Below are 16,635 nucleotides of genomic sequence, written 5' to 3'. Positions count from 1 at the left end.
GGGGGGGGGAGTGGGGGCTTCAGCACGAGTGGGACTTCCTGTCCCACTTCCTCCTTCCTGTAGGCGACTAAGCTTAATCGCCTTCAGGAAGTGGCTGCTGTAGGCGATCGCCTAGGACACGTCACAGGTCCTAGGCGATCTCCTGGCCAATTACACGGCGTGGCGCCGGGCCGGGCCGCTCGCGCATGCGCAGTGCCGCTCGCGCATGCGCAGTGGGTGCCCGGCCGTGAAGCCGAAAGCTGTCACGGCCGGGTGCCCACACTGAAAATGAAGACGCCGGCCGGGGAGGGGGGGAGAGGAGCGGAGCCCCGGCCGGCGTGTCGCTGGAGCGCTGGAGCAGGTAAGTGCCTGTTTATTAAAAGCCAGCAGCTACACTTTTTGTTGCTGCTGACTTTTAATAAACATACAAATGGCTGGAACTCCCCTTTAAGAAAAAATATATATTTAATCCATACCTAGCATGCAAACAATTACACATCACTGTTGCCTTTTAATTATGTTTAAATACTTTGAACAACATAAATTATGTGTGACATAAATTTCTTCTAGGATTTCCTCCTATTTCATGTAAGAAGGTGCATTCCAGGCCTTTCATGGTATCCTGCTAGTAAATCCTGAAAAGCTGTCTGTATTCTAAAATTCCATTTCCTAAGATAGATAGAATTTATTTTAATGTCAGTAATGTGGAACTTTGTCTTCTGTTTTTATATTGTGCAGCGCCCTCTGCTGTATGCATAGCATATTTATTCAAGCTACAGTTTCATCTTCTAGCCCTCTGAGCATTTCTGTTGATGTAATTAATGCATTTTTTATTTCAAGTAATTGGAAAAAATAACATATTTGAGTGAGGCCTTAAAGAGGATTCCCAGTCTCCTATCCAAAATATACTAATCACATGATTAAGATTGTTGTAATTCATAACTGCAATGGATATTGCTGGCCATGTGCACATAATTACTTACTAAATGATAATTTCTCTGTTCTCCCACAATTCTGGCTATGGCCATGTAGGATATGGGCAACTGGCTACCCAGCATGCACCTACCATTCTCATGTCTGCGCAATAATGACACTGCGAGGCGTGCTTTGTTTCCCGGTTGGGAAAATTCACGATCGTACCCGCATTTGGTGCCCAAAGACTTCTGGGATCATTGACATAGATTTCTCAGGAGTCAATGGGCCAGGCTGATGATGTAGTCGCCTAGGCGGCCACGACCGGAGGTCGCTGGGAAGTATAGAAATGTCACCATATACAGTGTCTTAAAAAAGTATTCACACCCCTTGAAATTTTCCAAACTTTTTCATGTTGCAACCATAAACGTAAATGTATTTTATTGGGATTTTATGTGATAGACCAACACAAAGTGGTGAAAGTTGTGAAGTGGAAGGAAAATTATAAATGGTTTTCAACATTTTTTACAAATAAATATCTGAAAAGTGTGGCGTGCATTTGTATTCAGCCAGAGTTAATACTTTGTAGAACCAACTTTCGCTGCAATTACAGCTGCAAGTTTTTTTTGGGGACTTTGCACATAAAGTGACATTTTTACCCATTCTTCTTTTCAAAATAGCTTAAAGTGGATGTAAACCCCCAAAAATACATATCTAGAGCTTGGACATGTTTATCATATGTTATGTTATGTTTATCATAATATGAGGTGATCCAAAGTTCATTGTATATTACCAGGATATGTAAATAACCTGTAACACAAAGCAAGAACAGAGAAACTTTATAATTTGGCAAGTTTTTATCTGGAATTCTGTTAATTTTCACTGAACATTAAAAGAGGATTGCTCAGTGCTGGATTAACTCTGTGTGGCAAGACTGGGCACAGATGATAGGAAATCTTATACTCTACATTGTGACATAAAAAATAAAAAAAATTTGATAGGAAATCATATACTCTACAATGTGACATCAAAAAAAATAAAACAAATTTGGGGGTTTACATCCACTTTAAGCTCTGTCAGATTGGACGGCGAGCGTCTGTGAATACTAATTTTCAAGTCTTGCCACAGATTCTCAATTGGATTTAGGTCTGGACTTTGACTGGGCCAATCTAACACGTGAATATGCTTTTATCGAAACCATTCCACTGTAGCTCTGACTCTATGTTTAGGGTCGTTGGCCTGCTGGATGGTGAACCTCCAGCTGAAGTTTTTTGCAGACTCGAACAGGTTTTCTTCAAAGAATGCCTGTCCCTGCTGAAGAAAAGCATCCCCACAACATGATGCTGCCACCACCATGTTTCACATATTGTGTGTGTGTTTGTGCATGCATGCTATGTATACGCAATTCCTTCTTAAATGATTTTAGATTTTAGATTTTTTTTCAATAAAAAGCAAACCCCCGTGATTATTTTCCTGCCCCTATCCTTAAAATAAATTCTCCATACGTACCTATATTGTAGGTATCTTATGGCCAGTCCACATGATAAGAGGGGTCCTCTTCCTCCACCTTCTTCTGTCCTTTGTGTGTGGTCCTGAATCATGCAGAGAATGACTCTGTTCTCTGTAGCATACTCCTGTGAGCCCAGGCTGGGTTAATATTGCACCCCAGGAGGTGTTTCCATGATAGCCTGGACTACCAAGTGGGATGAATGATTCTGTGAGTCATTCAACCTAGAATAGCTCTGGAGCTGGAGGACACACCGGCAATGGTTGTGGGGAACAGTGTGGAGGGGAAGGTGAGTATTGCAGGAAAAGCTGAATTTATTCATCTGGTCGATGATAACTAAATTTATATATCTTCCCCAAAGCTGGTACTGGAATTTAAATTTTTATAGACTAATGAATGTGTGCATTTTTTTCAATTTATTTATACAGAGGGGTACCCCGAAGAAGAAGTGAAAGTGTCCCTGGAAAGATTGCAGGCCGAATGGAATGGCATAAACAAGCAAATAGAAGAGCTTCATAAGGGTATTTTGTATCAGGATGCTATCACTGACTATTTCCAAGAGTTGGATAGACTAGAAGAAAAGATAAGACACGAAGAGGAATGGCTGAAGACTCAATCCTTACAAGACCTTCCTTTGCAGGCTAAGAAAGACAGTACAAAGGTAAGCATTTCCTATTAGTATTGATTAGTAAACTACATTATTACACATTTTTACAGCCTTAGGCCTCGTACACACTCGTCGTAAAAGAAACATTGTTTTCCTTGGTGAGTTCCTTGTCAGGCTTGTCGAGAATCTTGTCAAGCTTTCTTTGCGTACACACTGTCAAGACAAAATCTCATAGTTCTGATTGCTTACTAAGGGTTGTATACACATCTTCATTACCCTTTGCATTATTTTCTAGAATGCCCCTGTAGCAAGGCTTATTTTATGCTGTATTAAAGTTTCTTTGTTCAACTGATTACATGCCTTCATGTAGTAAAGTTATCATTATGTAGGAAGATGTAATAATTTATGAATATTAATGAGTGTACACACAGCCCAATAGCTGGCATTGGTCATGGCTTCTGTTAAGGCTTTCTGAAGCTTGCTGACATCGCAGACATTTCCCACAGTACATAGAAGAACTCTATTTTGGCTCTAAAAAGCCCCATTCGTTCTAGTGTAATTCCTCCTTTCCATCCAGATATCTTTTGGGATTTAAAAAAATGACATTAAATGTGAGTGTTCGATTTAAAAACTGAACATCTCATCTGATTTTATTACTCCTTACAAACAAATTTATCCTGTTATTTTCTCTCATGAGCTGGACAGCTGGATTGTGCTTTATTCAGAGAATGTGTGGTGGTGCTGTATAAAATGTCTTTAAGGACTTAAGGCGGAACTAAACCCTTCTATCACTTTCAGCTAAGGAAGCTGCCATCTTGGCCTCTGATTGATCTTCAACTGCCACCATGCTGCATATGTGATCAGTTATGACACCAACCATTTGATGGTTTGACAGTTTGGTCGAGAGCACAACCAATGTGACAGTTACTTCCAGAATATGGCAGGAATGTAACTGTTTTTTGAAACGGTTAAATCGATGCGTTTAGTTCCGCTTTAATTTGGACACTTTACAGATATTTTTTTTCTTTTCATTTAAGTAATTATGTAGTCTTCTATCCACCCAGTGCTTGAAGCTCTAGACTTAATTCTATCTATCTTCATACCCAGTGGTCAAGTCCTGGGGAAAAAATAAAATAAAAAAATGATACACTCATATGCATAATTACTAAACCGCATGTTTTGTTTTTTTTCGATCCACTGTACTTTAGTAATCCTTTATGTTACTGGCCGCTTCCTGTATATGGATTCATTGGGTAGTGTGCGGGTATTCCGTCACTTCAATTTCTGCCGCGATAACTCGCGGCAGACCTCCGCAATGTCTCCTGGGAACAATGACAAAAGCTCCCAGGAGACATTGCGGCATCGAGGAAGTGACGGAATACCCGCACACTACCTGATGAATCCATATACAGGAAGCGGCCAGTAACATAAAGGATTACTAAGGTTCGCCTGCCCCTGACAGTGACTCGAGCTGGGCATCGCCGCTTAGTGAAGGATTGGCTCGGGCGGCTCGGCTGCTCTAGTCCTGCAAAGGGAACGGAGTTCCTGCTGTGAAAAAAGTGCAGGAACTCTGTTCCCACGCGTTCCCGCAGGACTTGAGCCCTGTTCATACCACTAGTTTTAAAATGCTTGTTTACAGAGCTCAGTAGCGGAAGCTGAAATGTACACACGCAAGTGCATGAGTCAAAGCAGTGACTTGCCCCTTATCTGATAGTTCTGTCTGTCTGAGGTTTCAGTGAGAATGAGCAGTAAGCTTCTGGTCTGCTATCTCTAGTTAGCTCATAGTGCTCTGGAAAGCTTTTGTCACTTATTAAATATTTATCAGGAAAATCTGAAATAAAACCTAATTTTAGAATCTGCTAAACCAATGAACTAATTTAAGTTTATTTTTGTTTTGAATATAGTAGTGAAGGGCCAGATAAGGAAGTAAGAGTATATTTTTAAAAAAAGGGGCACATACAGCAATAGGAACCCTTCCGTGCTCCATAGAGAAATACACATACTTTTTTTCTCGAAGTGCCATAAGAAAAAGCATGAGATGCCACTCTTATTGGCACTTCTGCATCAGTGAAATTGGACGCTTCGCCCACTTCTTCTGAGTCCCAATGGGGCAGAGTTAAGTGTCTAGGGCTTCGAGCGGCGCTACATGCTGTCTAAGGTCACAGACTTATTTTCTAATATTTTTTTTGGCTAAGTAAGGCAGAAGTTAAGATATAATAAATATTTATGTGCAGTGTGTGTGCCATTTACTAATACTCAGATAATATGATATCATTTTTTACAGCTTCGGTTGGCAAAACTCAGTGACTTGCACTCAGAAGTTGAATATTTAAGATCAAAAGCAACTTCACTTGGTTCCCAGCCTACAGCTCCTGTCTTCATTGAAGCCAGTGTGAATAACATCACTACCCATTATGACAGGACAAAGAATCAAATGGAAAGAGAACTCCAGCAATTTCAGGAAGGTTTGTATATTTATATATCTGCCAGATGCATGCAATGGTTCACACACAATCAGTTGGGCTTGTGGATATCCCAGCATGCTTACTCTGAATTCTTCTAATTCTGACACTTTAATTTTAATACTTGCATTCAATACTACAACTTTCCAATGTAGAACGTGCCAATTCTTCATGTGTGATAGAGTCTTCACTTGAAGCGGAGTTCCACCCAAAAGTGGAAGCTCCGCTTACCTGCCTACATTTGGTTTTTGACAGGTACCCATCCCCACTTCCCCACATCACTTGAAAGTTTGGCCCCATCCATTTTCCCCTGCCTGTGGACCATTCAGAAAGCGCAGCGTGTTTCACGCATGCACAGTAGGGAACCGGCTGTAAAGACGAAAGGCTTCACTGCCGGTTTCCCTTACAACGAATGGCAGCAGCAGGACCCGAGAGCCGATGAAAACATCAGCTGGGGTGCCAACATCATTGGATTCCAGGACAGGTGTGTGTCCCAATATTAAAAGTCAGCAGCTACAGTATTTTTTGCTGGGGAGGGGGGGACTTTACCCATAACAAATTGATAGAAAATGATGTTCTTTAGCAAGGAACATTTATTTATTTATTCCACATTAATAATTATGCTACCAAAATGAGTGCATGCTGTAAATTGCCTCCAGCATTGCTCCTGTTCTTCTTGCAGGAGGGTGCCATTTTGCTGAAGCTCAGAGCCCCTGAGCAGCTGTAAATCTTTAAGTTGTCAGCAGATCGGCCTCTACAAATTTGTCACAGTGCCAAAAAATAGAGAGCAACTGAGCATGTGCAGAGCAGGGTAAGACAGTGTATTACTGGATTTTAAACAGTATAGGTACCTATTTTTTATGTTTTACACAGCTATACCTGCAAAAGGGGCCATCCTGAAGTCATGATCTAGCAGTACTTATTTTTCTGACCTAAGTTCCATCTTAAACACAATTTTTAAAGCAACTCATTACCACTGTTGATGCTGCTTTTTCAAACGGTTTTCGTCATAAAAATATATGAAGTGGAAAGCGTGGCCAGGACATATCATTTGCTCAGCATCAACCATGTTTTCTGTTGTGATGCAGGTGTTGTAGTGAGGAAAGACACCAACAGTCCTCCCTTTTTTTTTTTGTAAACCTGTATCTAAACAATGAAATAACATAGGCAGTACAGTAAGTACCTGACAACATAAGCTGTCACTATTGAAATGTTTTGTCATAATTGTCTACTACAGCGGTGCAGGGAGCCTCTCACGTTCTCCACTGCCTGGTACTAGAGAAAAGGCACTGTCCCTATACTACATTGTCTGATACATGAAGGACCTGAAGTCCGGGCTTTGTTACATATAAAATAAGGCTTGTAAAAGCACTGCAGTAACAGTTTCTGCCACAAGAGGGATTTGCTGACAGCTTATATTGTCAGCTAGCTACCTACTGCTTACATTTCATATTTGGTTACATACAAGTTCATTTGAGCAGACAGGAGATAAAACCCTAAACTAGACAATAGTGGTTGCGAATATCTGCTTGATATTTTACTATTTACCTAATCACATAGCACAATATGATACACATATTTTTAAATCATTTTAAAATAGTTATACTTAGACCATAGTGGATTTACTGTATCTCAGGGTGGATTTAAAACCCTTTCACACTGGAAGCATTTTTCAGGCATTTTAGCGCTAGAAATAGTGCCTGAAAAACGCCTCCCATGCCACCCCAATCTGAAAGCCAGAGTGCTTTCACACTGGGGCAGTGCGCTTGCAGAACCTTAGAAAAAGTCCTGCAAGCAGCGTCTTTGGGGTGGAGGAGGAGCGATGTATACACCGCTATTCCACCGCCCCAGCCCATTGAAATGAATGGGCAGTGCTGCTGAAGCACCTGCAAAGTGCTTAGACAGCGGCGCTTTTCGAGTGCTTTTAATCCTTTGTTCGGCCGCTATCAGGGATTAAAAGCACCCTGCTAGCAGCCGAAAAGCATCGGTAAAACTAGCTAAGGCAGCGCACTATCAGTGTGAAAGGGGTCTTACTGTAAACAAATAGGGCCAGATTCACAGTGAGAGTACGTCGGCATATCTACTGATACGCCGGCATACTTTCAAATTTGCCACGTCGTATCTTTATTTTGAATTCTCAAACAAAGATACGACGGCATTTGGCTAAGATCCGACAGGCGTACGGCTTCGTACACCTTCGGATCTTAGGATGCAATACTTCGGCGCCCGCTGGGTGGAGTTCGCGTCGTTTTCCGTGTCGGGTATGCTAATTAGCTGTTTACGGCGATCCACGAAGCTACACGCGCTCGTCGCATTCTCTTACGTCGGCTTTTCCCATCGTAAAGTTACGCATGCTATTTCAATGGCTTATATTTAGACTAGCCATGTTAAAGTATGGCCGTCGTTCCCGCGTCAAATTTTGAATTTTTTTTTTTTTGCGTAAGTCGTACGGGAATAGGAAAGGAGGTAACGCACGTCGCCGTTCAAAAAATTACGTTGGTGCAACGTCATTTCGCGCAAAGCACGGCGGGAAATTACAAAACGGAGCATGCGCAGTACGTTCGGCGCGGGAACGCGCCTAATTTAAATGATACACGCCCCATTTGAATTAGGCGGGCTTGCGCCAGACGGATTTACGTTACGCCACCGCAAGTTTACAGGCAAGTGCTTTGTGAATCAAGCACTTGCGCTGAAAACTTACGGCGGTGTAACGTAAATGGGATACGTTACGCCGCCGGAATTCTACGTGAATCTGGCCCATAGTTTGTTTACTTTACAAGGGAATTTGCTCCAGAGATTAGTGAATATGGTGATGTTTCACTTTGCAAAGAATACCCAATCATGTGCAAAGAAAATACAAAAAACATAATTTTTGCTTGCACATAATTGGACAATGGAAGTGAGCAGATCTTCAGGTCTTTTACTTATTTGGAGCAAATTCCCTTGCAAAGCGCAACTTCCCTTGCTAAGTGAACCGATTATTTGTCTGTAGTAAATCAATCTCCTCGTTTCCAATGTCCTCACTAGATTTAGAACAGATATTTAGACTCAAAGCGTGATTTCAGTTTGTGTTTGGATACTTCTATTTAGGAAATGACGTTAGTTTGCCTTGAACAGCGCACAGTTTTCTGTGAATGTGTACAGAAACTTTAGTTTTATTCAGAATGTATTTACACAGTGCTGTCGTGTTTTATGTTTACAGCCCTGGATCACCAGCCCAGCCAGAAGTATCTGGATACCCGGAGGTTGTTGAAAGAAACAATAGTGGAATGTCAACACAAATTACAATCACAACTAACAGGGCTCTGTGACCCTGCAACAGTTGAGCTGGCTCTTCAACAGGCAAAGGTTGGTTTTAATGAAAATGTATGCAGCGTTTCCTATGTTCTTTTTTGTTTCAACTGAAAGTCGGAAATCATTTTCATTGAACAAATAAAAGAAAATCAAGCTTCAGCCACCCAAGGTCCAGTTGACATGGCATTATTTTCCCCTTGACAGGTTTCCTATCTTTTTACGATGGGTGAAAATAATAGTAAACAAGTTCGTAATGCTGAAGTCTTGACTGACAAAAATATTTAAAACATTAGCTATATACAATCAAGTGTTTCCTAAAATATATTTAATGTTTAATTGGATACCACTAGTATAATAATCTGAGCGTGTTTTATTTTTGCCTTCCTGTCTACCCAACCTGGGAGGTGAGTATTTGCACGTATCCCTTTCTTCCCTAGCCAAAATGAGCATTTAACCCATACAGTGCTGGGGACCCCACTACATGAGTAGATCTAAAAGAAGCCCATAGTTAGTCTTGAGAGAAGTCGGCAGGCTACCATTGCTCTCTTTCCTGACTGTGATGCCCCGTACACACGTGCAGGATTTCACGTCGGAAATCCAGAGAACCTGCTCGGTCAGTCTTTCCCCCTACACATGGCCGGTTTTCCCGACAGGAGCTTTGGTCGGGAATCCCGGCCGCGTGTATGCTCCATCGCAGTTTTTTCTATAGGAAAACTGCCAAAAAACGCCGGGCAAAAGTCTGACGGGTTTCACGGCGGCAAAAAAGATAGCTGGTTCTCTTTTTTTGTTTTTCGGGCAGTTTTCCCGTCGAAAAAACTGCGAGGAGCATACACACGGCCGGGATTTCCGGCCAAAAGCTCTTCTCGCAGTTTTCCTATCGGGAAAACCGGCCGTGTGTACGAGGCTTGAGGCCTCATGCACACTGGACATTTTTACAGCTGCTGTTTTTGGTTTCAGATGTTTTTTTTCTACAGTCCATAAACTCTCCAGCATGTTATTCTATGTGTCCATGCACACATAGGCTGTTATCAACTGTTTTTGGCTGTAAAAAATCACCAAAACTAGTTCTGAGAGGTGTTTTTCAGCTGTAAAAACATTCCAACGTCAATAAATGCTGAAAAACGCAGCTCATCAGCATTTTTTAACATTTTTGATCCCATTGAAAAAAATACAAAAAAAAAAAAGCTAAAAAAACGCTAAAACTTTGAAAAACTCACTGCAAAGCTACTGCCGTTTTTTTATGTCCAGTGTGAATGAGGCCTAATGCTGATATCAGTCAATGCTTTTTGAGTCATTGCTTGGTCCCTGTCAGTGACTCAGAAGAAGTGAAGCTAGACACATCCAGGCAAGCAGCAAGGAAGGCAAGCAAGGTAATCTTATATATGTTGCCATGACATGTGCACTCAAAAAACAGGTAGGTAAGTATGTGCAGTAAACAAAAAAATATTGATATATAGAGTAGAAGGAAACATCTGAGCAGGAGCTTGGGTAGCTGGAAAAATCAGTGGTAAATAAGCATTCAATAAAATCTTATTTGACATCATTGATAGGTATGGTACAGAATACACATGTTAGAAAGGTGTGCATTTAGAGTTTTATGGTCACAGCATACACTATAATTTTTGAATATCAGCATTGTGATAACAACACAAACAATAGTTATTTTTGACAATCCAATATAAGCTTACTTGAAAAATGACCGTTCATGTTGTGTGCTGCCTGTCTGCTGGCATTCACTTTCCAAATTTTTCTGGATTCCCTGCATGCTTTGCAGCTTCTCCTCGGCTGTTTACTTTCTAATAATATATTTTTTATTACCAACATTGTCATGACACCGTTAATAGTTATTTTAAACAATCCAGTAAAAGCTTACATTAAAAATCGTATTTTATGTTGTGTGTTGCCTATCGTGCTGGCTATCTCTTTCTACATCTTCCTGGATTCCCTGCATGCTTTGCAGCTTCTCCTCTGCTGTTTACTTTCTAAGAATTTCTTAGGACTACATATCCCATGGTACCTTGCTGCCTGTAAGCTGTGATTCCTGTACTGACTCTGCCTCCTCCTCTTAGAACATATTTAGTTCAGTAGGCAGACTCTGTGAAATGTGTGACACATCAGTGCCTACTCACAGGTCATAGCGACTACAAATCACAGAATTCAAGGAACTAAATGTTTGGGGAGGTTCACGATGATTACTAACTTCGAGATCATTCAGATTATTAGAAGTTGGCTAGAAATAATTGAAATACAATGTGGAAATGAATATATGATGTTACATTCTGACCATAGATACGCTTTAATAAATACAATTTTTTGTGCAAATATTTCAGCTATTCTCTTCTGTGAAAACTGTCCCATTATTACAGTCAGCTGATTTTATCTCCATGAATGAAGTGTCATAATAAGAAGTGGCAGAGCTGACTGTATGAAGTGTGTTGCCATAGCTAACATACAGTACAGTGTAAACACTATACGTTAACACCGTAAAGCTTCTCTTTGTCACGTTGCTCTATTTCACTTATTAGCTAGAGGGAATTAAAGCTGTGTAAGTTCCATTTTTTCCAGGCTCCTTTACTTTCCTATGTTTGTTTTGTAGTGCACTATATACAGTTTGCATAGATGAGGAGGTAAATACAGTTTTTTTTTCAGGGTCAACTTAGGGACACAAGACGTTTTTAACCTTTGAATTATACTGGAAAGGAGGATTGAAAACTGGCAAGCAAAAAAAAAAATAGGCTAGTACAGGATAAACCCTCCTACTACCAGCATGCCCAAGTTTTTTGCTAGTGTCCTAAAAATATGGACATCTTTTCTGCAGCTCCGCTGTGCTAAAGACTAAAGCCCTGTACACACGATCGGTTTGTCTGATGAAAACGGACCGATTCATCGTTTTCATCGGACAAACCGATCGTGTATGGGCCCCATCGGTTTGTTTTTCATTGGTGAAAAAAAATAGAACATGTTTTAAAGTCCGTCAGACAAAAATCCATGCATGCTCAGAATCAAGACGACGCATGCTCGGAAGGATTGAACTTCATTTTTTTTCGGCTCGTCGTAGTGTTGTACGTCACCGCGTTTTGGCAAGATCGGATTTTTGACCGGTGGTGTGTAGGCAAGACTGATGAAAGTCAGCTTCATCGGATATCCGACAAAAAAATCCATCGGATTAGATTCCATCAGATATCCGATCGTGTGTACAGGGCTTTAGGGCCAGTTCACACCACATGCAGTCCAGTGAGTTTTTTTTCTGCATCAAAAACGCATGGAAAGAAGGCTATATGGTTTTCAATGTCATAGTTAACACCAGTGCTTGCAGTTCCAGAAGAAAAAATAGAACATGCTGCATTTTACCTGCACTGGACTGTACTGCAACGCTGTAAAACACATCAAAAACGCACTGGAACGCACCGGAACGCACCTAAATGCACTGGAACACACTTGTCCTTATCTATGGTTAATAAAAAAGAGGGGTGAAAAAAGGCACTGGACTGCATTAACAACATACCAAAAACGCACTGGAACGCATCACAATGCGTCAAAAAGGTGCATGCAAAAAAGCACCTGGAACCTATCCGGATTGTGTTTCTGTGGTGTGAACTGGCCCTAAGGCCTGATTCACACCTATGCATTTTTTGTGCTTTTTACATTTTGCAGATTTGCACTACAGTTCATTTAACATGGTTTCCAATGTAACACGTTCTGTAGTGCAAAAAGAAATAAAAATGCATTGGCATGAATCAGGCCTAAGGGCCAGTTCACACAAGACGCAGTTTTGTTCAGTTCCATTCGCTTTTTTTCTGCACTAAGGGCCAGTTCACACCAAACGCAGTTCCGTGGATTTTTTTTTTCTACACAAAATGCATGCACAGTGTTTTCCATGTATTCCAATGGCTCTAGGTTGCTCTAGTTCACACCATGCAGTCAGTTTCTGCACCGGTTCCTGACTGCATGGTGTGAACTAGAGCCATTTGAATACATGGAAAACACTGTGCATGCATTTTTAGTGCAGAAAAAAAGGAACTGCATCTGGTGTGAACTAGCACTAACTTTTTTTCTAACACCCTTCTTTCCTTCTTTCATTTCATTTATCAATCAAGATTCTTATCTACATCGCTGCTGGAGCTTTGTCTCTTGCAGCTTTTTGGCACGGTCATCCTCAAACTTTTGGAGTTCTGCATCTGGAGCCCGCTTGACTGGACACGGCTGGGATAACCTTTGGGCAGAGTAGGGTGCTTTCCAGAATCTGTTCTGGTAAATGTTACTTGCAGAGCATTGTTCAGGTCCAGAGCAACTTGCATTGCCTCGGCACTTCCCCTGTGTGTTATGTGAAATTGTTGTTTATAGCGACTTTCTTGTTTTTAGGTTCTTTTACAGACATTAGATGCCCAGAAGGTGCACCTTGATACAATGTACACTGAAACCAGACTCCTGGAGAAGAGAGCCCCAGAAGACAAAACAGCAGCATATATGAATGAGTGCAGGGATATGGAGGAGCAGTGGAGCGGGCTAAAGAGTATCTGTGCTGATCACCTATGTATTCTAGAGGATATAACTTCCAGACTGAAAGAATTTGAGGTAAGGCAAATAGAACTGCAGTGGTAGTTAAAGTGTATCTAAAAATAAATAAAAAGAAAATTATATTTCAGTTTACCAGCCCTTCCATGAGGTGACTGCACTTGTCTTTTTCTTCTTTGTTTTCACCTGGTAATCCTATGAATAACATCTTGTCCTAGGCTAGCTAAATTCACTTTCCTCCCCAGATAGCAAGGATAACTTGCCACAATTGTGTGGCAGTGTTAAATTGTAAGTCTGTACTGGAAAGTTGTACACTCGCACTTAAAGCACAAGTTCTAGTTGACACTTTTCCAATTCGTAGGCAATTCTCTAGCAAGAGCAAAGTTGCAGTGGTGAGTCTACAGCAAGCGCTCTGCAAGTCTACAGCATGGAAGTTCTGATGACTATTGCACAACATCACTGAACCAGAACTTGCAGAATGTTTGCAAAGAAAGTTGATCTGGAGTCATGCAATTGTGCAACAAACTTGTGAAGCCTGGCAAGTTTAGCAATAGCTAAGCAAGTCATTTTCTAACTTGTAGCACAATTGCTTGCTATCTGGGGCAGTATCTGTGAAGGGAGTCACGAGTGTCATCTAGGCTGGTATTCAAACATGTCTTCCTCTCTTCATCAATTTTAAGGCCCGTACACACGATCGGATATTCCGACAACAATTGTGTGATGGAAGGGTTTTGTCGGCTGTACCGACCGTCTGTATGCTCCATCGGACAATTGTTGTCAGAATTTCCGACAATAAATGTTGGATAGCCTTGCTCTCAAATTGTCCGACAACAAATGTGTTCCGTCGGATTATCCGATGGTGTGTACACAAGTCCATCGGGCTAAAATCCACATGCTCCAAACCAATGCTAACCATCAGACAACATTAGCAGAAGTCGCACAAAGGTTGGCCTTAAAGAGCTGAAAAAACACATATTTTTGTGTATGTTCGCTGAAAAAGTTCTGCCGTCTGTATGCAGAACAAGTTCACGGCCAACGCACTTCGGACAGAAATCCACAGATTTGTCTGATGGAAATCCGATCGTGTGTACGAGGCTTTATGCACACGGCCATACAGGGGATGTACAGCATGCAGAACCTACATGATTTCTTTCTCAAGACCCATTGAGAGGAATTACAAGCTGTGTCTGTACACGGTTATGCACTGGGGGTTGCTCTGAATGCAGATAGTGTTTTTGAAGCATATGGCCGTGCTTGTGCCTTACGCAATCTGGCACATAACCGCATACACCTCAATCCCTCTAATTCAACAATGGATAGCAGATAAAAACAGAGGCCCTAATCCTTCACCACTCTACCCAAAGCTAAAGAAAAACAAATTTGGCTGGACATACACTTTAGTGTTTCTGCATTGTGTTGGACCTGTTCTGCTACAATCTAAGCAGTACACCCTGCATCTCCAGTCATTTTTTTGTAGGTTTGTGTCTGGTTTATAGTGTATGACTTGTGGCATACTTCCTGCACTGCTGACTTGTTTTTAAGGGTGCAAGCTTTGGGGCTTGCATGTGTCTACCATCACAGGTTTACTTTAAAATGTAATATATTACAGTAAGACCAGGGTATCAAATGTACAGCCTGTGCCCTTGTTTTAGGAGAAGGCATCTGTGAAGTAAACAATAATTTTTTACACCTTGTGGCCTTTTTCAAGGACCACAATTGTTTTTGTAAGGGGCCTATGGTTGGCATTTGGGGTAAAAACCTCAAAATGTCTTCCATCTGGTATTGCAAGAAATGCAAATAATGGGCCAGATTCAGATAGGAGATACGACGGCGTATCTCCTGATACGCCGTCCTATCTCCAAGGCCGGCCGGTCGTATCTATGCGCCTGATTCAGAGAATCAGTTACACATAGATATGCCTAAGATCCGACAGGTATAAGTGACTTACACCGTCGGATCTTAGGCTGCAATTCCAGGCCAGCCGCTAGGTGGCGCTTCAGTGTCTTTTACGCGTCGAATATGCTAATGAGCATTTACGCAGATTCAGAAAAGAACGACCGCCCGGCGCACCGAGTTTTAATTTTTTTTTTTTTTACGTCGTTTGCGTAAGTCGTTCGCGAATACGGCCAGACGTAATTTACGTAAACGTCGAAACCAATGACGTCCTTGTGACGTCATTTGGAGCAATGCACGCTGGGAAAAATTTCGGACAGCGCATGCACTGTACGATCGGCACGGGGACTTGCCTGATTTGAATAGTACACTCCCCCTAGCCGCGGAATTTGAATTCCGCTGGGGGATTTACGATACGCCGCCGCAAGTTTTGAGGTAAGTGCTTTCTGAATTAAGCACTCGCCTCAAAAACTTGCGGCGGCGGATCGTAAATCAGATAGGTTACGTGGATCTAAAGATCCGCTAACCTATCTGAATCCGGCCCAATGAGTTTTGTTGTTTTTACATTACAGTGATTTTTTTTGGCTCTAGGTTACATATAAACTATATTCATTTTAGGAGTCCAGTTTTTAAATGTAAACAGCAGTAATTCTTATCGTCCTAGTTTTATTCATATAGTCATTTTGTCTCATACACATTCAGGATCATTCCAAATCTGTACAGAAATGGGTGAACGAAGCAAAAGATTTTGTGCTCAACAAACATACAGCCTCAGAGGATCCTGAGGCTCTACAGGGACAGCTGGACCAGTGCATGGTAAGAATATAGGTTTACTGAATGAGTGTGGGACAGTCCCCTAATGTTATGTGCTAATATTTCTTTTTTATGTTGTTATGTTATCCAAAGTAAGACATCTGTGTCATTATACTCAAGTGGTGTAGCATCTCTAAAATCAGCTACAGACAGAAACAAGGGGCCTGGAACCCCACTGTTTCTCTATTACCCTAATAAAATGTCTTTGGATTACTTTCTTTAACAAATTGTAATTGTAATCACCAAGAAAGAATTTCATGTAGGAACAAAACTTTGCTGCTTACATACCAACCTTCTGTAAAATGGTTTAACCACTTAAGACCCAGACCTTTAGGCAGCTAAAGGACCTGGCCAGTTTTTGCGATTCGGCACTTGCGTCGCTTTAACTCTGTAATTCTTAGGAATAACTCACTTAAATCTGACCAAACAAGAATCTAATAGGCATCCCGGGTATGACATTTTTTAAAAAACAAAATTATAAATTATAATATAATAAATAATTATAAATAATTATAACAAATAATAATATAATTATAATAAAAATTATTCAATAATGTAATCAACTCAAAATCACTGAAATTTTCTCAGTTGCAAAATTGTCGCTGTCATTATTTTTTTTTTTATGACGAATTTTCCCACAAATCGCTATCGCA

The 16,635-nt window shown here is 41.1% G+C and overlaps 1 protein-coding gene across 8 annotated transcripts in view; it reads left to right on the top strand.

The window, feature by feature from the left end:
* Positions 1 to 16,635, top strand: part of UTRN (utrophin) — a 910,930-nt gene that overhangs the window by 255,072 nt on the left and 639,223 nt on the right. For all 8 annotated transcript variants that reach the window (XM_040350827.1, XM_040350824.1, XM_040350828.1 and 5 more), the window contains 5 exons: positions 2,827 to 3,059; positions 5,290 to 5,470; positions 8,670 to 8,815; positions 13,124 to 13,336; positions 15,872 to 15,985. In XM_040350827.1, the coding sequence (XP_040206761.1) occupies positions 2,827 to 3,059; positions 5,290 to 5,470; positions 8,670 to 8,815; positions 13,124 to 13,336; positions 15,872 to 15,985 (887 nt within the window). The remainder of the gene's footprint in view (positions 1 to 2,826; positions 3,060 to 5,289; positions 5,471 to 8,669; positions 8,816 to 13,123; positions 13,337 to 15,871; positions 15,986 to 16,635) is intronic.

Source organism: Rana temporaria, chromosome 4 (genome assembly GCF_905171775.1).
Source record: "Rana temporaria chromosome 4, aRanTem1.1, whole genome shotgun sequence".
In the NCBI taxonomy this organism is placed as follows: Eukaryota; Metazoa; Chordata; class Amphibia; order Anura; family Ranidae; genus Rana; species Rana temporaria.
This window is presented reverse-complemented; position numbering and strand designations above follow the sequence as displayed.